Here is a 25,375-nt window from a genome sequence, read left to right on the forward strand (position 1 = left end):
GAAAAGATATAATAAATTATTTACAAAAATGTGAGGGGTGTACTCACTTTTGTGATATACTGTATATACTATGTGTGTATATGTATATATATTATATATAAATACACATATATATTTTTATATATACATAACTAAGAACCTCTGAACTGTTGACTGCCTGACTATTGCATTTTATTCTACATGGGTGTATGTTTAGGTGTTTAGGTGCCTATAGTATATACAGGCATACCCCACTTTTAAGTACACAATGGGTTTATTTACCAAAGCTGGAAAGTGCAAAATCAGGCTCACTTCTGCATAGAAACCAATGAGCTTCTAACCGCAGGTTGTTCAATCAAGCTTCGGTAATAAAACCTGGAAGCTAATTGGTTTCTATGCAGAAGTGAGCCGGATTTTGCACTTTTAAGCTTTAGTAAATAAACCCCATTGTGTACTTAAAAGTGGGGTATGTCTGTACCAGTAAATGCATTAAAAAAAATGGTAGTTGTCGCTTTGCTTTAATGGGTGCATATATCTTATTAGACTTATCCCCCATACATGATTTATAACTGTACAGATTTGCCACCCCTAAATATAAAATGTACTGTTTATTTGCATGTACAGCTGAACATGTACAGTATGTAATGGGATGTCTATCTGTAATACATTAGGTCATTGAGGGTACACACAATTTATTAAAAAGAAAAATGGAAGCTAAATTCCATTTCTATTGTTCCATCAACATCTGCAGTAGAGTTTTTATTTATGTCTACTGAGTAATTATCTACACACAGAAAGACCAGCAATGGTTGGCAGCAGAGCCACATGCATGAGATTTTCGTTAATTCAACTTGTCTGTTATTGACAGGCTGTCGTTTTTTTTTCTCAAAGAGCTACCTTGGGATTCATGCCAAGGTCTAATCTCTCCTGTGATCTTCTGAAATTGAAATACTAGTTGCGGACATTTCACTGTATGGTTCAATGTTTTAGAAATGATAGTAAGGTCTGAGAGTTCTGTCTGTCTGTTAGAGCATATGTAGCACTCATCACTCTTGCAGATCTTTCCATTTCTCAGCCAAGTTTCTGAACTTGTTTCTCTAACACTCTACCTGGAAGATCGGGAGGAAATCTCTACCATAAAGTGTACACACAAATAAGATATAGGAAATTTAAATTTCTTACAAACTTAAAACTATATAATTGAATCACATGTATATCATGACCAGTAGGGTAAATGGTTGGACTTTAATATTCTTCCAGCAATCACAAAACACTTTGGGGGTTCATTCTCTAAGCAACACCCCCTCCTCCAGTGATGATAGGCACACTTTAAAATAAAATGTTTTTATCCTTTTTGTCCCATTGCTCTGAGCTAACAAACGCCACACTCAGTTACATGCTTTTGATCCATGCCCAAACTGTTAAACAAATAAAATTAAAATGTTTTTGTGTATTATAGTTTTGGGATCTGGCCTGGAGCTGCCTTGGGAGAAGGTTTATGAATTCTGAAAGTTTTATTTCACTTGCAGCACTTTTTGAGCCTTTAAAGTCTTGTCAGTTAAGCAATGGAGGGGAAGAGAGACTCAAAATTGTTTAGTTTTGGCTAGGGCATCTGTTACCCTAATCTGGCTCTGTTGATGGGCATCATTTTTTGGAATACATGTCAAACCCAGGCCAGCAAAATCCCAAGAATTATAATTAAGCAGTACAAATGTCAGTTTTCGGAGGCTGCATATAATCTGGTTTGCATTGTTCTGTGTTGCTTTGGCCTTTTACAGTGTATTTACAGTGTATTTGGAAATCAGAAAAGCAGGTCAAATGCAGCCGTATCTTGTCAAAGGCTGTAGTTCCTGACAAAGAGTAATTTTTGATGGAACATGTTTATGTTGGGCTATCCGAAGGCCCTAACTGTTTTCAATCTACTATTGATCTAATGAATTAAAGGCCCATACACACAATCCAAATATCGTACGAAAACTGATGTCCAATGTAGAATCGTACGATTTTCAGATCGCGTGTACACTACTTTTGAGAGCCGATCACGACAGTTCATCCGATATTATTTGATTGGACAATCACGAAAATTTTCCTCGTACGATACTAGATCGTACGATTTTCGTTTAGTCAGTATAGCTGTCGTTCGAAAATACAATACAAATACATTACAACACGTGACATCACTTCCGATTTTTCTTTTGTCATACGAGAATTTTCGTGACATTAGTTACCTATTCAATTTCTACTTGCGACTATTAAGCAAAAAAAGTTGTACAATCTGTCGTACGATATTCGGATCGTGTGTACGGGCCATTAAAGAGAAACTGAATTCTGAAAGCTGTGCCTATAAAAGCAAGCAGAGGGCAATTGACTGATCACCAGATTTGCCTGTGAGTACTCTTAAATGCATATGTCATGGACTTTATATGAGAAACAACTACAATGTAAATAAAAGCCCAACTCCATCATATGAAAAAAAACTGACCATTGTTAGCATCCCCACCAGTGTAAGGGTTCAATAAATGTACTAAATGCAGCATTTAAATAGTACACCCATCAAACCCCTACACTGCTGGGGATGCTCATAATGGTCAGTTTTTATCTATATGGCCTAAACCTTTTTTTTCTAATAAAAACAAACAAGCATTAGCTGGAGTTGGACTTTCATTTATTTATTTCTCATTTAAAGTCCATTGCATATGCATTGCATATGTATTTAAGACTACCAATAAGCTGGTGATCGGTGAATTGCTTTTTGCTTGCATTTGTTTACGCACAGCTTTCAGCACTCAGTTTCTTGTTAAACTTATTAGATCAATAGTAGATTGAAAACAGCTAGGACCAGTAAAATATGTCCCATGGCCCAGCATAAACATATTCCATTAAAACCTAATATTTTTCTTCTTCCTTTTTATCATTTCCTTTACTTAAAGTGGAGTTCCACCCACTTTTACAACTCTTCACCATCCCTCACTAAACTGTGCACTGTAAACAAATTGGATATATATATATTTTTTTTCTCAGCACTTACTGTATATCTGCTGTATTCATTTTTCACTTCCTCCTCCCTGGCTGCGGCCCATCGCATCATTTCCTGTTTGCAATGCCTTCTGGGAAGGGGCGGCAACTTCCTCTGAAACTGCCGTTGCTATGGAAACCTGACCTGAAACCCATTACACTGCTTGTGCTGCACTGAGCATGTGGGGCGGCAACTTCCTCTAAAACTGCCGTTGCTATGGAAACCTGACCTGAAACCTATTACATTGCTTGTGCTGCACTGAGCATGTGCGAGATCTGCAAGGATGAGATCCAGGAAAAAAAAAAGAAATACAGTCTGGCTTCAGATGCCCACACTTAAGATGGCCACGGCCTGCTGTAAGTTTATAAAATAACAAACTACTGCTATAAACTAACAAAACAGACCTTAGTTTACAGACTAACTTTACTAGAATACATTAAGCTTGTGTATTATAGGGGTATTTTTATTTAAAAAGTATAATTTCGGCTGGAACACCACTTTAAGTACAAAATCCTCCCTTATATTTGCATCCTCAACTTTGGTACCAAGCCTTTATGAGGAGCAATACTATTGCAAAGTCTAATTAAATCAATAATATTGCCAAACATGATCCTGGTAGGTAAACATGATCTATGTTTCCGGAGTCAGGATTACTGGCTAGTAGTTATCTTTTTCTAGCTTTTTACACTCCCTAAATAATGGCATGGCACTAATTGTATTCCAGCCTATTGGGGTTCCCTAGTTGAAGATCTATGAAAATTGAGACTGGTTTTCTATTTCTTAACTAATATAGTACACAAGGTTGGATGCCATCTGGGCTAGGTTCTTTATCTATGGTATTTTTATTCAGGTGTAACTGGACCTTTTTGTGTCCTCTATGTGTCCACTATGTCCTCTACGAATAAGCCCAATGTGGGTGAAACGTGTTAGTAGGGCGTGACTGATGGGTGGGGATTTGAACTGAAGCCTAACTGTCTTTCAGTTACTTCACATCGGATTTGAATACAGTGTGCTGTAATACTTTTATGCTATATTGGACCTCTTAATGTGTTATGTTAGTAACAATTCATGTTTTGACTTTATTTTTTCCCCTAGTTATTTTTTTGGGGCTTGGTATTGTCAAACATATTCCTTTTAGAATGTTTAAAGCTGAAAGTGCTTTTGCTTTAATATCATTACGCAATCTGTTTTTTAACTGCAGTTTTCTGATAACTTGATTTTTTTTTTGCTGTTTTTATTTCATACAATATTTTTCATTTATGAAATATTACTACTTTTGACCTTCAAGTGGTTGTAAACCCTTACACATACCCAGTGAAGTGAATAGCCTCAAATGATGCAAGAAATCCTCCTACATAAGTTGCACCTGATTATCTGCTGCCATCTGTCCTGTACAGCCTTCTATAATACATAGATGAAAGGATTTTTCTCAGCAGCAGAAAACAGGGGGTACAGATCTGGCATCACACACTGCAGAGCTAGGGCACAGAGCTGAGTGTAATTTGAGAGCTGATTGGAAGAAAAATTACACCCACCTCCCCCCCACAGGCTCAGAGAAACATAGAGCTGTGGGTATGAGTCTTCTACTATGTGCTGGAGGAGGGATGGATCATCTCACAGGAGGCAGAGGTGTCAGCTTAATCTATTAGGAGTGAGTCATGCAAATAGCAGAGTAAGAACCAGACTTGGTGCTTTGGATTCAGGTCATTACACACTATAGTGGGATGTGCTTTGTTAATTTTTCATATCTGAGGTTTAAAAATATTGTGTTGGCCCACCCTTTTGCAGCTATAACAGCATCAACTCTTCTGGGAAGGCTGTCCACAAGGTTTAGGAGTGTGTCTATGGGAATGTTTGACCATTCTTCCAGAAATGCATTTGTGAGGTCAGGCACTAATGTTAGAGAGAAGGCCTAGCTCACCGCCGGCTCTCAAATTCATCCCAAAGGTGTTCTATCGGGTTGAGGTCAGGACTCTGTGCAGGCCAGTCAAGTTCATCCACCTCCATGTCTTTATGGACCTTGCTTTGTGCACTGGTCCAAATCATTTGGTGGAGGGGGGGGGGGATATGGCATGGGGTTGTTTTTCAGGGGTTGAGCCTGGCCCCTTAGTTCCAGAGAAGAGAACTCTTAAAGCATCAGCATACCAAGACATTTTGGACAATTTCATGCTCCCAACCTTGTTGGAACAGTTTGGGGTTGGTCTTTCCTGTTCCAACTTGACTGCACACCAGTGCACAAAGCAAGGTCCATAAAGACATGGATGAGCGAGTTTGGGGTGGATGAACTTGACTGGCCTGCACAGAGTCCTAGCCTCAACCCGACAGAACACCTTTGGGATGAATTAGGGCACAGACTGCGAGCCAGGCCTTCTCTCCAACATCAGTGCCTGACCTCACAAATGTGCTTCTGGAAGAATGGTCAAACATTCCCATAGACACACTCCTAAACCTTGCGGACAGCCTACCCAGAAGAGTTGAAGCTGTTATAGCTGCAAAGGGTGGGCCAACGCAATACTGAACCCTACAGACTAAGACTGGGATGCCATTAAGGTTCATGTGCGTGTAAAGGTAGGTGTCCCAATACTTTTGGTAATATAGTGTAAATGGATCCCTGATTACATATTATTGTTTCTGCCTGTAGTTTACCCAATTTTTCTCGATTGCCCATATGATCCTTTATCATATTATAATATTTTACAAATAAAATCCATATTATATCACAATAAAAATGTTACATCAGAAATATAATATTATCTTACGCTTGGTTTTATAATGGAAATAAGATCTTTTTGCAGGGCAGCTTCATACAGGAAACCATAGTGCTCAGAAGATTCAAATGCAATGCCGAACATGCCAATGATATTTGGGTGAGTAGATAGGGATAGAGCCACACAGTATTCATACAGGAAGTTCTGTCTCTTGGTAAAAGTTTTTGGAAGAAGCTTTAAAGCCATAGGTGTTCCTGTAAAATAAATATACATAAAAAGTGAGATTTTTTTTTTAAAGATATATAGATATAAAAGATATTATAAACTAATGCACAATACATTTGCTCTTTTTGCTACCTTAGTAATAAACTAACTTGTAACCTAGCTAAAGTCTTACTTAGACTACATGTAAAAAAAAACATATAAAATGTACAGTATAAGCAATTTATGGGGCCTGTAGCAGACAGAGATGGACATGCAGCTCAATACTATACCAGCTCATCCTATGTAAATGCAACTAAGTACATGCATACCCCACTTTTAAGTACACAATGGGGTTTATTTACTAAAACTGGAAAGTGCAGAATCAGGCTCACTTCTGCATAGAAACCAATGAGCTTCTAACCGCAGGTTGTTCAATCAAGCTTCAGTAATAAAACCTGGAAGCTAATTGGTTTCTATGCAGAAGTGAGTCGGATTTTGCACTTTTTAGCTTTAGTAAATAAACCCCATTGTGTACTTAAAAGTGGGGTATGTCTGTATATACAAACCCTGGTTAGAAAAAGTTTTTTTTAGTTTTATTTCTTATTGTAATATCACAAAATATTATGTTATTTCTGTTGCCTGAGGGGTATTTCATGTACATTATATGGCCAAATGCTTGCAGACATCTGACCATCACATCTTTATGAGCTTTCTGGATATCCCATAACCATGATTTTAAGACATGGAATGTTTGGTATCTATTTAATTGATGCAACTTCATCTTTTAACCAAAATGGGTATTATATGGTGTGTTTTTGCACTAAAATTAATTTTATTATATTTTTTGCTGAAAATGTATTATTTATATTTAGTTTAATGAACAGCTGCTCAAATATCATGTGACATAAAAAGTTGCAGCTACCACCTTTTTATTCTAGGGCCTCTGCTTTCAGAAAATATGTAATGTTCTGGGGGTTTAAGTAATTTTATTGCCAAAAATTAAGATTTTTACATGTATGTGAAAATTTTAAAAAATTGCTCTGAAGCCGAACTGGTCAAAACATCTTTATGGTGCTGGTTTTGTGCACTAGAGCACAGTCTCGATGGAACAGAAAAGGGCTACCCCTAACTGTTTTCATGAAGTTGGAAGTGTACAATTGTCAACAGTTTCTTTGTATTCTCTAGCCTTAACAGTATCCTACACTGGAAATACCTGGAATGGATCATTTGTAATGGTGTGCACATTCTTTTGATCATACTGGTAGGTTTGATAGTCCATATACTTTAACCATATTGAGCATTTTTATTATGAAAATTAACAGACAAAAGGTTCATGCAGTGAAATCACATTATACATATATCTATATCAACCAGCTCAACACACGTAAATTGTCTCACACAAAATAAAATCAAAAATATAAAACAATTATATAGTGCAGTGCTATGAGGGAGACCCTAAAATCTTAAAATCACACAAAAATCTCAAAATCACACAAAAATCTCCACCACACAAATAAGTGCATTAACCGGTTCCCAACTGGCTCACGTAATTATACTGCAGCACAATGGCTCTCCTTGGCAAAACCCTGTATGGGTACGTCCTACCCTTTAAGAGTCGCCAGAGGGCATGTGCGCCCACTGCACAATGTGTGTGGCCGCCAGAAACGCGCGATCCTGTGCACGAGACCCAGCACAGGGTGCTGGGTCTCGTGCTACTGTGCAATTATGATACCGATCGTGTCAGACATAAACTATTTTAAAGCTGCGCTAAATTCATCTAAGAGATTAAAACAATCTCACACAAAAGTAAATACAATTCATATACAAAAATAAAGTGCAAAACCTGTAAAATGAAAGTGCAAGTGCAACCATAAATTCATAATAGTCCAAAGTGAATGAAATATGGAGCAGTAAAAGTCCAAAGTGAACAATATAAGGAACAACAGCAGTTCTTGTTGACTGTGTGTGTTCATTATTCCTCCAATGACCTATGTGAGATTGTTTTCATTTCTTAGATGAATTAAGCTCCGCTTTAAAATAGTTTATGTTATTTCACTTGTCGTGCAATTCCATACATTCTAAAACGCATCCAAAAATCGCATCACTGTAACCCAGGGCTAAGGGAGCATGCTAAATATGAATGGAATGATATATGGCAAACCATTGCCAAACGTTTTTCAAACACTTTAGCTCTTTAAACATTTCAAATGTGATGGTACCTACTATTGGACAGAATTGCAAAATATGTTCCTGATGCTTCCCTCAGCTGCTTCAGGGGTCTCATAGATCCATGCTACATATTTAGTGGCCCCAAAGTTTAAAAATTGTGTTTTAGTCTCTTTAGAATGCTTTGCACTGCAGCCTCCTATGAAACACATGGGAGGAACTTTTAAATAGAAAGTCATAATCCTTGTTGAAGTTTGGGGCAGAATTAGCTACTTCTGAATTTCTAGCTACATGAAGAACAATATCAATAATATGGAAACAACCCACCCTCAATTTTACGGTCAAACAGAGGATTACCATCACTCTTATTGAAAGAGAAGCATTGCCAAAGCTTTTTTGGCCATACTTCAATTCTGGGTCACAGGAATGTACTTACTTTTGTTTTCTTGTGACCCAGAATCAACTAAAGCCCACTGTCAGCTGATGTCGCAGAGATGCTCCAGGCTCTGCAAAGAGGGAGACCATATTGTAAGGATCCACCCAGCTGCCTGACTGACAGCTGGTTTTGGCTCTCAGCATAGGCAGCTGTGCTCACCCCCTCCCCAGCCCTGTGCTGCTGTGAGCCCTGGAAGGGCAAGTGGAGAACCGCAACTGACAGTCCCAACTCTCCACTCTGAGCAGACCAAGAACTGAGCGATCAGCAGGATGTGCTCACTCAGTTCTCTGGCTTAGAGCCTGGGAGGGGCAGCTGCAGCATCAGACCAGTGCTGCAACTTGGAGGTAAGAAACTAAGAATGTATGTTCATTTTTTTTCCCAAGTCCATACTTCTTCAACAAAAAACATACAGCTATCTTAACTGATTCCTATGGAAATATTTTCTTGATCTGGTCACCCTGGATTGACTAACTATGTTCTTCAGGACAATATTCAGCTTTTCAATTAGACTTGAGTTGTTCTTTAAGTTGACATTGCATTTCTTGAAGCAGAATTAGTTCTGAAATAAACTGGGAAAAATGTCATGTTGGCTAAACTGGCTTCTTCATAAGAGGGAAAAATGTTATGCTTATTATATTATTTAATAACTAATTTGATTTATAGCAGCTGTAAGTTTTTAAAATACAGAGCTCCTTTTCAAGAAAAAAAATGTTTACAAATGTAAGCTAAAGAGCACAGGGTTGCATAAGAACATATTTTGACATTACTTTTGGCTGTTGCGGTTTATACATGGAAGTTCATACTCATTTTACCTGATATAGCTTGTATGATCTAGAGGGATTACATGTATTTGAGGGGTGCCCATGTTTCTGCAGGATAGTAGTTGTTGTATCACTAACAATTTGTTAAATATGTTTTTGAAGGTTGATGCCTTATTCAATGTTCACTGCATTGTGGTGTGAATGGCCCCAAAGTATTAATAAAAAAGACCTATTTTAATTTTAATTTGCATAAGAGCCACTAATAGTTTTGTTTGCTATTTCATGAAAACAGATTGATCCAGCCTTTCTCTACCCAGAACCCAGCTGAACAGCTGCTATGATTGTTCGTACAGTAAAGGAAATTGCCGGCTCTAAAAGAAGATATCTGAATAATGCCTGTAACTGCATGTATCATTCAGCTATCACCACTCAAAGCCCGCAATGTCATATGACGTCGTACTGGGGAGAAGTGGTCAAAGTGAAACCATAAAAATGAGGACTAACAATAAAAATGAAAAATTCCTTTAAATATAGTGCCTGGAGGGTTCCCTTAGTCTGCATGTAATGTGTCACATCTGTACCGTGTATAGAACCTGCTGCAGCAATAATGACATTTATAAAGCCAAAAAATGACATTTTCCAGTCAAGCTTTATTTATTTTATAAACACCAGCTTGGGGAGCCAGTCTGTATGATGAAGCCACAATTTTGTGCACTCAGAAACGAGATTAGAGATTTTTTGGATAAATTCTGGTGTCTCTTTTGCAGACTTTAGATAGAAGTAAGAGGTGCAGAAAAATTGTGCTTTGGGTGTTGGCGGTGCCTTTACACCATAACCCTACAGAGGTAATCTTGATGAAAGCAAGAATTGGCCTTGTTGTCAAAAATTGAAATGATATGCACCTGTCAAACAGATGCAGAAAAATTGGTCTTTGGGTCTCGGTGGTGCCTTCACACCGTAGCCCTATAGAGGTACTCTTGATGAAAGCAAGAATTGGCCTTGCTGTCCAAAATTTAAATGATATGAACCTGTCAAACAGGTGTGGAAAATTTGGTCCTTGGGTGTTAATTGTGCCCATGAAACCTACACCAAAAACATTCTTTCAGATGAAATCAACATCCACAAATCTAGGCAGCCTAGACAGTCTTTCAGAGATTCAAGATCCAGAAAGCACTTAATCAGTGACATTGGCATCAGGGGCTTGATAGCTGCTGCTAATCCAGGACTGATTTATTTTGATAAATGTCAGCTGCTCCACGGAGTATGTGGACAGACGTGCTCTCTTATCTGTCACAAAATCTCTGGCAGCACTGAATGCCCGTTCAGGAAGCACACTGGAATGCAGGGCAGCCCAGCAGCTCAATTGCATCCTGGGCAAGTTCTGGCCAGTGGTCTATTCTCATGTCCCAGTGGATCATCAACTGGAAAGCTCTCCATGTCTGTTTTCGCCCCTAGATAATCTCCCACCATATGATGCAGACACTGCCGATGGGATGTGAAAGCTGACATCCCTGGGCGCCGAGGACTAAAAACATTTTGAAATGCATCCACCGCTCCTCTCTTGACCAACAGAAGCCTCAAAACTACATTTTCCACCAGACTGTAACCTAGAGCCAGGAAAGGAGTTACATAAACTCCTCTTTAAGGTGTCCACAAAAGATTTAATCTTCGGGTCCCTCTGTGGGGATGGGATGAGTTCCGAGACTTTCCCCTTGTAATGGTGGTCCAGGAGGGTTGCCAGCCAAAAATGATTCTGCTCCTTGATGCCACAAATTCTCGGGTCCTTTCGCAGGCTTGAAGAATGAAGGAAGCCAATGCACCGCAAGTTTGTGGAGGCATGAGAAGCAGACTCCTCGGGGTCACTGAGGATTACAGTATCTGAAACTGCCTCCTACCAGCCACGTACTACTCCCAAGGTTTTTAGGGATGGAAAACCATCTGTTAAGGGCTGACGTTTGTCTTGCTCTTCTTCAATGCCTCCAAAAACTGCCAGAATCCTCCTCCTTCTCCTCTTGTGTGTTCTGTGGTATGGCAAGAATTGTGTCTGCATAAAGCAGGCTTGAGAGGAAAGGAAGTCCTCCTTTTCCTCCTGATGCTCTGCCTTGAGTGCCCTGTCCATAATGCCACGCAGAGTCTGCTCCAGCAGGAACACAACAGGGATTGTGTCATGGCTCACTGTCCTTGTGACCTTCTCAAATGGTGACAGTACAGAGCACGCATTCTTTATCAGCAGAGCTGGCCTGAGTCTATCATTGTGCCATACTCACACAGGTACTTGTTGACAGCCCTTTGCTGCATGTGCAGTTGCTGCAGCATTGCCACCTGGTGGGCATGTCACAAATCAGGCTGTTTACAGGCAGGTGGAATTCCCACTGAATTTTAGCCAACCGAGCACTGGCTGTGTATGACCACCTGAAATGGCTACAGACTCTTCTGGCCTGCTTTTAGCAGATCTTCCAACCCTGGGTACCTATTTAAGAAATGCTGCATCACCAAATTAAGGACATGTGCCAGGCATGGCACATATGTTAACTCTCCCTGTCTAAGGGCGGACATGAGGTTTGTGCCATTATCACACACCACCATTCCTGGCTCCAGCTGGAGTGGCGTGAACCACCTCTGGGCCTGCCCCTGCAGAGCTGCAAGAATCTATGCTCTGGTGTGGCTCCTGTTCCCTAGACAGACCAGATGAAGCACTGCATGGAACCTTTTAGCCCAACTTATTGAATAGCCCCTTGAATGCTTAGGGGGTACTTGTGGTTCATAGAACAATTCAGCAGAAGAGGGCATGGAGGAGGAGGAGGAGGAAGAGGAGGAGGGGGTGGAGCTGACAAATCTTGCATAGTCACCACTAGCTGTATAGAGACTTGGCAGTATAAGCTGCAGCACTAAGCCCTGTCCTCTTCCAAGTTGCAAGCAGAGTTACCTAGTGTGCTGTGAACGAAACATATATGGTATATATAATCTCTGACCTTGCTTGCTGGACCTCGTGTCAGCGGTAACGTGGACCTTGCAGCTGACTGCCTTGCCCAATGATGCCATAACATTGCCTTCCACGTGATAGTAGAGAGCTGGAATGGCCTTACGTGAAAAGAAATAGCGACTGGGAACCTGCCATTGTGGTGCAGCACATTCTGCAAAATCACGGAAGGGGGCTGAATCCACCAGACAAAAAGGCAGGAGTTGTAAAGCCAGCAGCTTTGACAAGCTTGAATTTAGACGCTGGGCATGTGGGTGGCAGTGACTATTTTTTTTCACTGCAGCACCTGAGACACCCTGTGCTATGCTATCATCCCTGTCAGTGGAGGCTGCTGAGAGGTCATGAGGTATAACGGGGGTAGACCGGAAAGGTGAGGAGTGAGGAGCAGAATTGCATTCCTTTTGTGTGGCTTTCAGGTGCCAGCGGGCTTAGTGGTGGGAGGTTAAATGCCTTGTCAAGCATGTGGTACCCAAATGGCTGGTGTTGTTGCCACGCTTGATGTGCTTGAGGCAAAGTTTGTTAATTGCAACAGTGCGATCGACTGCACACGTGCTAAATAAGGCCCAAACAGCTGAGCTGTGGGAAGCGGGCTGGAGGATAACAGCTCCACAATCTGTTGGAATAGGGTGGCTGCTCTCTACTCTTCCATAATGGCTGCCTCTTTAGGGTTGTGCCTCACCCTCACTTTCCTCCTCTGCTTTATCTGGCACCCAAGTCATGACAGTGTCCTCATCATCATCATCCCCTCCATCCTCATTATCACTGGAGACAACTTGGCAGTACGCTGCAGCTGGGGAACATGACTGCCAATTTGTTGTTTACCAGTGTTCCCCCCTCTATGTAGGCTCATGTTCCCACCTTCCTTAACCTCAGAACCAAGATCTGAATCAAATAATGGCTGTCAAGGATCAAGTGGCTGATGCTTTGTTCTAATAACTCAGCTGACTCCTCCATGCCTGATGCTGGAGCTATGACCTGAGTAGTTGTGGACAAGTAAGCAGAATAAGCCACTCTGGCAGCTACAGTAGCATGCACACTGCTTGGGTTACGAAGGAGGATGTGGATGGTATAGTAAGCCAGTCCACCACCTCCTCTACCTGCTGTGGCTGGATAGCACAGGCAAAATGACTAAACAGAGGAAATGATGCCCTGCTTGAGGATGGACCACGTGCACCTTTGCTTGTGAACACATACCGTGCTGGCCCCCTCACAGTGCCATGGGAATGTCTCCCTCTCCTTGTTGGCTTCCCAGACATGATGTGGGGGGTTAATAATAAAATGTAATAAAGGTGTGGAAATGTGTACGTGGATGCACTTTATTCAATGAAAAGTGGTGTTCAGTGCACTTTAACTTGAGTACTCACTACACAGACACACTCCACTGTCACACTACAATATACTGCAGTAAAACTGCCCTGATGCACTGCAATATACTGTTGTAAACGTGCACTAATACACTGAAATATACTGCACTGCAATATACTGCAGTAAACGTGCACCAATGACCTGAAATATACTGCGTTAAATGTGCAGTAATGCACTGAAATATACTACATTAAACATGCAGTAAGGCACTGAAAGATATCACGTTTAACGTGCAGAAATGCACTGAAAATATACTGCGTAAACATATTAACACACTGAAATATACTGCGTTAAACGGGCAGTAATTCACTGAAATATAGTGTGTTAAACGTGTACTAATGCACTCAAATGTACTGCGTTAAAAGTGCAGTCATCGAAATATACTGCATTAAACGAGCAGTAACACACTGAAATAAACTGCGTTAAACGTGCACTAACGCACTGAAATATACTGCGTTAAACATGCACTAAAATATACTATGTTAAACGTGCACCAACGCACTGAAATATACTGCGTTAAATGTGCAGTAACACACTGAAATTTACTGCATTAAAGTATACTGTGTTAAACGTGCAGTAACACACTTAAGTATACTGCACAAAACATACAGTAATGCGCTGAATGATACTGCATTAAACGTGCATTAACGCAGTGACATATACCGCATGAAAGGGGCACTAATGCACTAAAAATGAAAATAAAATATATTGCATTAAACATGAAAGATACCACGTTTAACGTGCAGAAACACACTGAAAATATACTGACTTAAACATTCAGTAACACACTGAAATATACTGCATTAAACATGCAGTAATGAAATGAAATATACTGCATTATACGTGCAGTAATGCACTGAAATATACTGCATTAAACGTGTAGTAATGCACTGAAATGTACTGCGATAAAAGTGCACTAACTCATTGAAATATACTGCATTAAACGAGCAGTAATGCACTGAAATAAACTGTGTTAAACATGCACCAACGCACTGAAATATACTGCGTTAAATGTGCTGTAACGCACTGAAGTATACTGAGTAAAATGTGCAGTAATGCACTGAATGATACTGCATTAAACATACAGTAACACACTGAAATATACAGCATTAAAGAGGCACTAATGCACTGAAATATACTGTGTTAAACGTGCACTAACTCATTGAAAGATACTGCATTAAACGAGCAGTAACGCACTGAAATAAACTGGGTTAAACGTGCACCAAGGCACTGAAATATACTGTGTTAAACGTGCACTATACTGCAGTAAATGTGCACCAATTACTTAAAATATACTGCGTTAAAAGTGCAGTAATGCACAGAAATATACTGCATTAAACATGCATTAAGGCACTGAAAGATACCAGGCTTAACGTGTTAACGAGTTAAACATTCAGTAATGCACTGAAATATACTGCGTTAAACGTGCAGTAATGCACTGAAATATAGTGTGTTAAATGTGTAGTAATGCACTGAAATATACTGCATTAAAAGTGCACTAACTCATTGAAATATACTGCATTAAACAAGCAGTAACGCACTGAAATAAACTGCGTTAAACGTGCACTAAAGCACTGAAATATACTGCGTTAAACGTGCAGTTACGCACTGAAATATACTGTGTTAAATGTGCAGTAACACGCTGAAATTTACTGCACTGAAATATACTGCGTAAAACATGCAATAATGCACTGAATGATACTGCATTAAATGTGCACTAATGCACTGAAATATACTGCGTTAAACGTGCAGTAACGCACTGAAATTTACTGCACTGAAATGTAATACACTGAAATGCACTGCCTTAAATGTGCGTTAAACAAGCAATAACACACTGAAATATACTGTGTTAAACATCTAGTTACGCACTGAAATATACTGCGTTAAATGCGCACTAACGCACTGAAATATACTGCGTTAAACATGCATTAACGCACTGAAATATACTGCGTTAAACATGCAGTAATGCACTGAAATATACTTTGTTAAATGTGTACTATTACACTAAAAATATACTGCGTTAAACGTGCACTAATGCACTGAAATATACTGCTGTAAATGTGCAGTAAAGCACTGAAATATACTGCAGGATACCTGCCCTAACAAAATAAACTGACACTAAAGTACACTCACACTGCACTATTACTAGATTCTACACTGACAATAGAATCACATTAGCACACTATAGCAGTATAACTCGCTAGCAGTACTGAACAGAGCCCTGTTCTATCTCTCTCCACACCAATATCACACTGCAAATGGCCGCAATAGGAACAATATTTTTATAATGCGGGGTGGGACTAAGAGCAATGAGCCATGATTGGATTACTCATTACATTACATCATTACTTTCTCCAATCATGGCTCTGACAGTGCTCTGTGCCCTGATTGGGCAAAGCTTTCACTGCTTCAGCCAATCAGGGCTATCAATGCACTGTGCAATGGCGCAGTGCATTGTGGTCGTTCAGCGGGCTGAACAAAGAGTTGAATGCCCTAACAATTCAGGTGTTCTTCGAACATGCGAACAGCCTATGTTCAGCCCGAGCATGAGTTTGCCAAACTCTACCGTGCAACCATGCGGTTATAAAGCTGGAGGAAAAGTGAATGGACTATGAGCACGCTCATCAGTGTGCTTGTAGTCCATTAAGTACTACAAGTCCATTTTCCATGGTGGTGGACTTGTAGTTAATCATTCACAGATCCCTATGAATGAAGGATGCAACTGTGCAGGTGGAGCCCCATGTGCCAATTTTAATTTTGACAGCGGCTGAGGGAATCTCCACTTGCTGTCACAGGGGTAGGGGATCAGGAGGAGGGGGAGCAGAAGCAGGAATGTATTACATATTGCATCCATATTATACTCTACATACATATTTCTAGGGATGGGCTGAACAGACCCCTGTTCGGTTTGCACCAGAACTTCCGAACACCACGAAAGTTCGGACCCGAATAACGAACCCCATTAAAGTCAATGGGACCCGAACGTCAAAAATCAAAAGTGCCCATTTTGAAGGCTTATATGCAAGTAATTGGGTATACAATGGTTATAGGGGTCTGGGTCCTGTACTGGGGGACATGTATCAATAAAAAAAGTTTGTAAAAAATTTCATTTTAAATGAGCAGTGATTTTTTGATTTTTAAAGTGAAACCATAAAAATAAAAAAATCCTTCCAATATAGTGCCTGGGGGTCCCCTTAGTCTACCTGTAAAGTGGCAGATCTGTACCATGTCTATAATCTGCTGCAGCAATAATTTATAAAGCCAAAAAAAATTACATTTTCCCTGCAAGCTGCCTTTATTTTGCTCAGCAACAGCTGGGGAGCCAGTGTGTATGATGAGGCCACAATATAGTGCACTGGGAATAAGATTAGAGATTTTTTGGATACATCCTGGTGTCACTTTGACTTTGGATAGAAGTAACGGGAACGTAAAAATTGGTCTTGCGCCTTCCCACCGTAACCCTATAGAGCAGTGGTTGTCAACTCCTGTCCTCAGGGCCCACTAACAGGCCAGGTTTTATGTATTACCTTGGGGAGATGCAGACTAGAATACTGCAGTCACTGAGCAGCAAATGATATCACCTGTGATGTATTTCAGTTATCCTGCAAACCTGGCCTGTTAGTGGGTCCTGAGGATAGGAGTTGAGAACCACTGCTATAGAGGTAATCTTGATGAAAGCAAGAATTGGCCTTGCTGTAAAAAAATGCAATGATATGCACCTGTCAAACAGGTGCAGAAAAATTGGTCTTTGGGTGTTAATTGTGCCCATGAAACCTATACCAAAAACATTCTTTCAGATGAAATGATTGAACACCCTCAAAGCTAGGCAGCCTCGAAGTCCTGCAGAGATTCCAATCCCAAAAAGACTTCATCAGTGACATCGGCATCAGGGGCTTCATAACTGGTAATCCAGGACTGATTCATTTTTATAAAATTCAAAGGTCCACGGAGTCTGTGGACAGACACGTTCTATGATAAGTAATGAAACCTCCTGCAGCACTGAATGCCCGTTCTGAAAGCAGGCTGGATGCAGGGCAGCCCAACAACTCTATAGTATACTGGGCAAGTTCTGGCCAGTGGTCTATTCTCATGACCCAGTAAGTCAGTGGATCGTCAGCTGGAAAGCTCTCCATCTCTGTTTTGGCCCTGAGGTAATCGTCCACCATGTGATGCATACGCTGCCGATGGGATGTGGAAGCTGACAGCCCTGGGCGACGAGGACTAAAAAAATTCCAAAGTGCCTCACTTAGGATGTTTTTCACCACACTGTAAACCTACTGGAGTCAGGAAAAACGTTCAATAAAATCCTGTTTAACGTGTCCTCAAGAGATTTTCTCTTCTGCACTCTCTGGGGGACGGGATGAGTTCTGAGACCTTCCCCTGGTCAAGGAGGGTTGCCAACCAGTGATCATCCTTCTCCTTTATCCCACGTATTCTTGGGTACTTTCGCAGGCTTTGAAGCATGAGGTTGCCCATGCGCCTCAAATTTGCTGAGGCTTGAGAAGTAGACTCCTCGGGGCCACTCAGAATGACTGCATCTGGAACTTCCTCCTCCCAGCCACGTACTACTCCCAAGGGTCATGGGGTTGGAAAGCCATTGCTTACAGATTGACACATGTCTCCCTCTTCTTCGAAGCCTATGAAAGTGCCAGAATCCTCCTTCTCATCCTCATCCCCTCTCTCCTCCTGTGTGTTCTGTGACATAGGAATGATGGTGTCTGGATAAATTGGGCCTTGAGAGGAAAGGAAGTCCTCCTCTTCCTCCTGCTGCTCTGCCACCAGTGCCCTGTCCATAATGCCAAGCAGAGTCTGCTCCAGCAGGAACACAACAGGGATTGTGTCACTGATGTATACACTGTCACTGCTCACCATCCTTGTGGCCTCCTCAAATGGTGACAATACAGTCCATGCATCCTTAATGATCAGCCATTGGCGTAGGGAAAAAAAGCTGAGGTGGCCTGAGTCCGTCGCCGTGCCGTACAGGCACAGGTACTCGTTGATGGCCCTCTGCTGCATGTATAGCCACTGCAGCATTCCCAAAGTTGACCAACACATATAACCACCTAAAGTGATTGAATGGACTATCTCGGTACTGATACAATGACAAGATTAATATGATAAAAATCTAATTTTATTAAAATTATGTAATAAAATTAGATTTTTATCATATTAATCTTGTCATTGTATCAGTACCAAGATAGTCCATTCAATCACTTTAGGTGGTTATATGTGTTGGTCAGCGTCAGCAACTGCCGTCATATTTCCACCTCCCCAATTTCATATGAAAAAAAGGGGGGTTGAATCACACTAAAACAGATTGGTGATCATACACATCATCACCAAACCAAATATTTAGAACTAAGTGAAGAGTTCCCCTTTAGTGTATACATAATATACAAAACACATGTCAAATGAATAATCAATCCAAAAATAAAATGTTCAAAGTGATAATAAAAAGTCCATGTATAAAAAATAAATCACCCAAGTGATATGAAAGTATCTTAAAAAAGTTCCAAAAAACATAAATTCCTGCTGTGAGAAGAAAAAAGCGTGCTTGCTCCACCACCGTGAAATCAGACTGGCCGCTTACCAGAAACTCATGATCCCCCGTTACAGAGGATCAGAGAAAGCTGTTTGTTAATACTGCTTCGAACCACGACCAATGGATCAGAGACCTTATACCGAGATGGGACATCAAAGACTGCAGGGTCAGGCTAAAGATGTTCACACCGACAGGTACTCAGACATCAGCCCACAGCATTGCAGATACGGTCATAGAAGGAAAAAAAGGCTCCATATAGTGTAAAACCATTGACTTTATTGGATAAGTAAAAAGTTAAACTCACATGTTAGTAGACAATAGTAGGCATGTAGTGTAGTCTGGAGCGCCGGCCGGAAGCTCACAGACAGCCCGTCCTACTGGAAACAACAGCAGCAATGGGAGGTGACGAGAACACGTCGCTCTGCCCTACGCGGCGTTTCGTGATAGAGTCACATCATCCAGGGGCAAATTTCATATGACAATTTGGATGATGATACTTCTATATCATATATTATCTACTAGTATATGAGGTTATACTCAAATTTTGGTCATATTCCCAAAGTTGAGTTCCACCTGGTGGGCATGTCACAAATCAGGCGGTTTACGGGCAGGTGGATTTCCTGCTGAATTTCAGCCAACTGAGCACTGGCTGTAAATGGCTACAGACTCTTCTGGCCTGTTTTATTCCACCTTGCAACCCTGGGTAAGTACTTAGGAAATGCTGCACCACCAAATTGAGGACATGTGCCAGGCATGGCACATGTGTCAACTTTCCCTGTTTAAGGGCTGACAGGAGGTTTGAGCCATTATCGGACACCACCATTCCTGGGTCCAGCTGGCGTGGTGTGAACCACCTCTGGGCCTGTCCCTGCAGAGCTGCAAGAATCTCTGCTCTGGTGTGGTTCCTGTCCCCTAAACATACCAGCTGAAGCACTGCATGGCACCTTTTAGCCTGACTCTGGGAATAGCCCTTTGAACACTTAGGGGGTACCTGATGTTCATAGGACAATTCTGCAGAGGAGGGCATAGAGGTGGCGGAGGAGGACGGGGTAGAGCTCACAGGTCTGGCATCATCACCACCAGCTGTTTGGAGACGTGGGGGCACAACAAGCTGCAGCACTGAGCCCTGTCCTGCATCCTTTCGAGTTGCAAGCAGCGTTACCCAATGTGCTGTGAACAAAATACATCGTCCCTGCCCATGCTTGCTGGACCACGTGTCAGCAGTAAGGTGGATTTTACGACTGCCTGCCTTGCCCAACGATGCCAGAACATTCCCTTCCACAAGATGGTAGAGAGATGGAACGGCCTTACATGAAAAGTAGTAGCGACTGGGAACCTGCCATTGTGGTACAGCACAATGTGTGAATTAACGGAAGGGGCAGAATCCACCAGGCTGAAAGGCAGAAGTTGGAGAGCCAACAGCTTTGACAAGCTTGCATTCAGACGCTTGGCATGTTTGTGGCCGGGACTGTATTTTTTTTTCCGCTGCAGCAGAAGGGGCAGAGAAATTTGCTGGCTACAGTCTACAGCTGGTGGTGTGCTGCTGGCAGATATGCTGCTAGGACCTGGGACACCCTGTGCTATACCATCATCCCTGTCAGTGGAGGCTGCTGAGTGGTAATGACTCGGTATAGCAGGGGCAGACTGAAGTGGGTAAGGAGGAGGGACAGATTTGTGCCCCTTTTGTGTAGCTTTTAGGTGGCTTTTAGGTGCTCTTGCCAAGAGCAAAGCCTGAGGAAGGAGCACGCATGCTCCGAACGCGAAGCACCGCCAGCCGACCCCGTTCCCGGATGTGACGACATCACAACATCACGGAGCATCCACAATCTATTTCCCAGCCTCCCTGAAGCGTTGTGTGCATGCAGTAAGACCAGACAGCCACAGGATTGATGATAGTTTCCACCGGCCCGTGAATTTAACACCATTCGGGAACTATGCGGATGAACCACTGTATTTCTAATAATGCTAGAAAATCATTGCTCCCATGTAAGTGTTTTAATCCATTTACATTAAACATATTGTAAAACACGCTGCATTTATAGGGCTGTTCTCTTTTCTTTTGTCTTGTTCCAGAGCCTCTTCTAGCTTTTATGATACTGGCAGCCTTCTATATATTCAGCAACTATTATCCTTACATGGACATATTTATTATGGATTTGTGTTGAAATACCCATATTCACCACCGAGTTCCCTTCTCCCTTTTTATGCCCCCCTTTCAGCTGCTAGTATACAGCCACATCCAGAGTGCGCCATATTAACCCCTTGTTTTTTGTCATGCACACAAAAGTATATGGCGTTAAACTGGCAGTTACGCACACAGAACTATATGACGTTAAACTGGCAGTAATGCACAAAACTATATGGCGTTAAACTGGCATGGCAGTAATGCACACAGAACTATATGGTGTTAAACTGGCAGTAACACACGCAAAACGATATGGCGTTAAACTTGCAGTAACGCACACAGAAATAAATGACGTTAAATTGGCAATAATGCACAAAACTATATGGCGTTAAATTGGCAGTAACGCACACAGAACTATATGGCATAAAACTGGCAGTAAAGCATGCAAAACGATATGGAGTTAAACTAGCAGTAACGCACACAAAACAATATGGCGTTAAACTGGAAGTAACGCACGCTAAACGATATGGCGCTAAACTGGCAGTAACGCGCACAGAAGTAAATGGTGTTAAACTAGCATTAATGCACACAGAAGTAAATGGCGTTAAACTGGCAGTAACACAATCAAATAGATGGTGTTCAAGTACACTGATGCTATCTGAACTGTCCCTACACTAGCTATACACTAATGTCAAGATTACTGACACGATCTCACTACACTACACTGAAACTATCTGAGCTGTCCCTACTTCACACTAATGTATGTATGAATGACACGGTCTCACTACACTACAGTGAAACTATCTGAGCTGTCCCTGCTCTAGCTGCACACTATGCAAAGCTGAATGATGTCCTCCTCACTACACTCACACTATCCCTAAACTGACACTAAACTAATATTTTACACTGACAATTGAAGCAAAATAGCACAGTATAAGCACACTAACTAGCTGATAGCACTGAACAGAGCCCTGTTCTATCTCTCTTCACCCCGAAATCACACTGAAAATGGCTGCCGTTGAAAGAATACTTTTATACTGTGGGGCGGGAATGAGCCATGATTGGATAAAGTCATGATGACAGCGTCCAATCATGACTCTGACAGTGCTCTGTGCCCTGATTGGCTGAAGCTTTCACTGCTTCAGCCAATCAGGGTTTGCAATGCACTGTTCAGCGCCAAACTGTTCGCCCATCCCCATGTATTTCATCCTAAATATGGGTGTAAGGTAACTTGTTCCTGAAGGTGAACTTATCCTTTAATCATCTTCCAGTGAGGAAAGGTGCAGTGTATGCATCCTTTTAGAAGTGATTAACACTTTGAGAGTATCTCACCAAAAATGTCATTTTTGTTGTAGATGATGCCTAAAATCTGACTTGTATCTAAGTGCAGACTTCTGGGAAACTCTGTGAGGCAACACACAAGCAGGAAATTAGATTTCTGGGTATGTTCTGTATACCAAATGTGTATAGAAGGCCTCCAGTTTGCCATATTGCATTAAGTTCAACATAAAATGAAGATGATAATGATTGAAAAGGAAATTTTTAATAAGATTAAAATATAATATGGCTTGTGTAGCAATTGTATACTATATGCTATATTATTATTTTTTTTAATTTGCTATATTTTTTCCCAAAAAAGTGAAGTTACCCCTTGAAGGATAGTTTGTACTTAAACTGAATCTGTGCCCAGACTCATCTAATTTCTTGAGGCCAGAAAATGCCAGGACAGTACAAATATCCTCCAAATTACCCCTTTTTGTAAAGTAGGCAGTACAAGATATTTAGTAAGAGGCATGGCGAGTTTTTTAAAGTTGTAATTTTTTGTCAAAATTTTTTGTATGTAGTATGAAGAAATTAAAAAAAAGTTTTTTTCACAATTTTGTTTTTTTTACATACGGTCACCAGTGCAGTACAGTGTCATCATATAACTGGTGTGGTGGTGATCAGGGACACTGACTGGTGACAGTATGTAAAAAAAAAAAAAAGAAGAATTTTTTTTCTATTTTTTTCACAATTTTTTTAAATACATCATGACCAGAGCAATACAGTGTTACCATACTGACACTGTACTACTCCGGGGAAGTGATCATGATTTTTTTTTCTTTTACACATTATGATTGCTTATACCAGTGAATTTCTCTTGTATAAGCAACCATTTTTACTAAATTTAACTGAATCATTCAGTGTGTTTTGTTGTGATTAGCTGTTAGCCACAGCTAATCACATGGTACAGATGGTACAGATGGGCTGTGATTGGCCTTGTCTGTACCATGTGATTACTGTGACCAATCACAGCTAGCATGAAAGGAAGCAATTCATTGTTTACATTTGCTATGTGATCTGCTGTGATTGGTCACAGGGATCACATGGTACTGGCAACAGGCCGTTACACTGGTTAGAGATTGGCTGTGTCTGGTGGAAACAGCCAGTGACAGATTGCGCCGGAGCACACTCCATGGGGCGTGTGTGAGGTACGTTCTGGGAGGACATCATATAACATCCACCCAGAACGATGAATTTGACAATAGGCTGGGTGGGAAGTGATTAATATAAACAATGTCATATCTCCTTGAATTTCTTCCATAAGCTTGTGTGAAAAAATCATGGGGGTTGGTCATTGGGGTTGGTCATGGAGAGTGTGAAATCTGCCGCAGCTCTGCATAGAAACCAATCATGTTCCAATTTTTTTTTGTCTAGGCTTAATTGAAAAAGCTGAAGTTAGAAGCTGATTGGCTGATTGGCTACCATGCACAGCAGCACCAGATTTTGCACCCTCCTCTTTTAGTAAATCAAACCCATAGGATACTAGCACCTCAATGCTTAAGGTAAAAAGATAACTATTTGAAACACATTTTATTAAAGACAAGTAGGCTGTTCACTATGCAAGGGAATTTTCCCTTAGTTAGTGAAAAAGGTAAAGTTCTGCTGACAATCATCCATTAATGTACAAGCAAAAATGCTGTTTTTTATTTATTTTCCTTGCACATGACTGGATATTCTTGCAAAGTGGATTTTCACCACATTCACTAAGCTAAAGGAAAATTTAATTGGCAATTGAAATCTCCCTTGCAGAGTTAACAGCCTATTTTCCTTTAGTAAATTAATCTTATCATCTCTTCTAATATATCCAAGGACAACAAGCCATTTTGCAAATATGACTTTTTACCTCTTTCTTTTCTTTCCATGTAGTTTCAAACCTGTCATTTTAGGTCTGCAACAGTGTAAACATTCTTTTTTTTAATATACAGTATGTTGACAGTCTGCATTGACCATCAGTACCATATAAAATACATAAATGTTTAGATGAAGAGATGGAGCTGCAAGCACAACTGACAGCACAGGGATGAGGACTGAGCAGGGCCAACCTAAACATGCGCAGGGGTTTTCCTGTTTTAGAAGTTTCTAATAGGGTTGCACCGATACCACTTTTTTAAGACCAAGTACAAGTACTGATACTTTTTTCAAGTACTCACCAATACCGATTACCAATACTTTTTTTTTACGTCAGTTAATGTGACAGTTTTCAAAGCACAATTTTGTAAATAAGTAATTTTTCCCCTTCACTGATGTGCGCTGATAAGGCTGCACTGATGGGCACTGATATGCGGCACTGATGGGCACTGATGAGGCGGCACTGAAGGGCACTGATGGGGTGGCACTGATGAGGAGGCACTAATATGCAGCACTGTTAGGTGGCACTGATATGCAACACTGATGAGCACTGATAGGTGGCACTGATGGGCACTGATAGGCAGCAATTATGGGCACTGATAGGCTGCACTGATGGTCACTGATGAGGCTGCACGGATGGGCAATGATGGGGTAGGTGGCACTTATAGGTGGCACTGAAAGGCAGTACTTATGGGCAGGCACTGATGGGCAGGCACGGATGGGCACTGAAAGGCAGCACTGATTTGGCTGTGTGTAACATAACTTGGCTGTGTGTAACAACTAACAAGCCTTACTGCGGGTGAGTGCTGTGTATATGGGGTGTACCAAGATGGCTGTCACGGGGTTCTGACACCTTCAACACACCGCTGACTCCCTCTGTCTTCTCCGCCCACTGACTTCTGGGAATGAGCATGTGATGCCT

The 25,375-nt window shown here is 41.2% G+C and overlaps 1 protein-coding gene across 1 annotated transcript in view; it reads right to left on the reverse strand.

The window, feature by feature from the left end:
• LOC141110059 (serine/threonine-protein kinase SBK2-like) overlaps nt 1-25,375 on the reverse strand; it is a 135,648-nt gene that overhangs the window by 5,025 nt on the left and 105,248 nt on the right. The window contains exon 3 of the mRNA XM_073601292.1: nt 5,755-5,957. Within this exon, the coding sequence (XP_073457393.1) occupies nt 5,755-5,957 (203 nt within the window). The remainder of the gene's footprint in view (nt 1-5,754; nt 5,958-25,375) is intronic.

This window comes from Aquarana catesbeiana, linkage group LG10 (assembly GCF_042186555.1).
Source record: "Aquarana catesbeiana isolate 2022-GZ linkage group LG10, ASM4218655v1, whole genome shotgun sequence".
Classification (NCBI taxonomy): domain Eukaryota; kingdom Metazoa; phylum Chordata; class Amphibia; order Anura; family Ranidae; genus Aquarana; species Aquarana catesbeiana.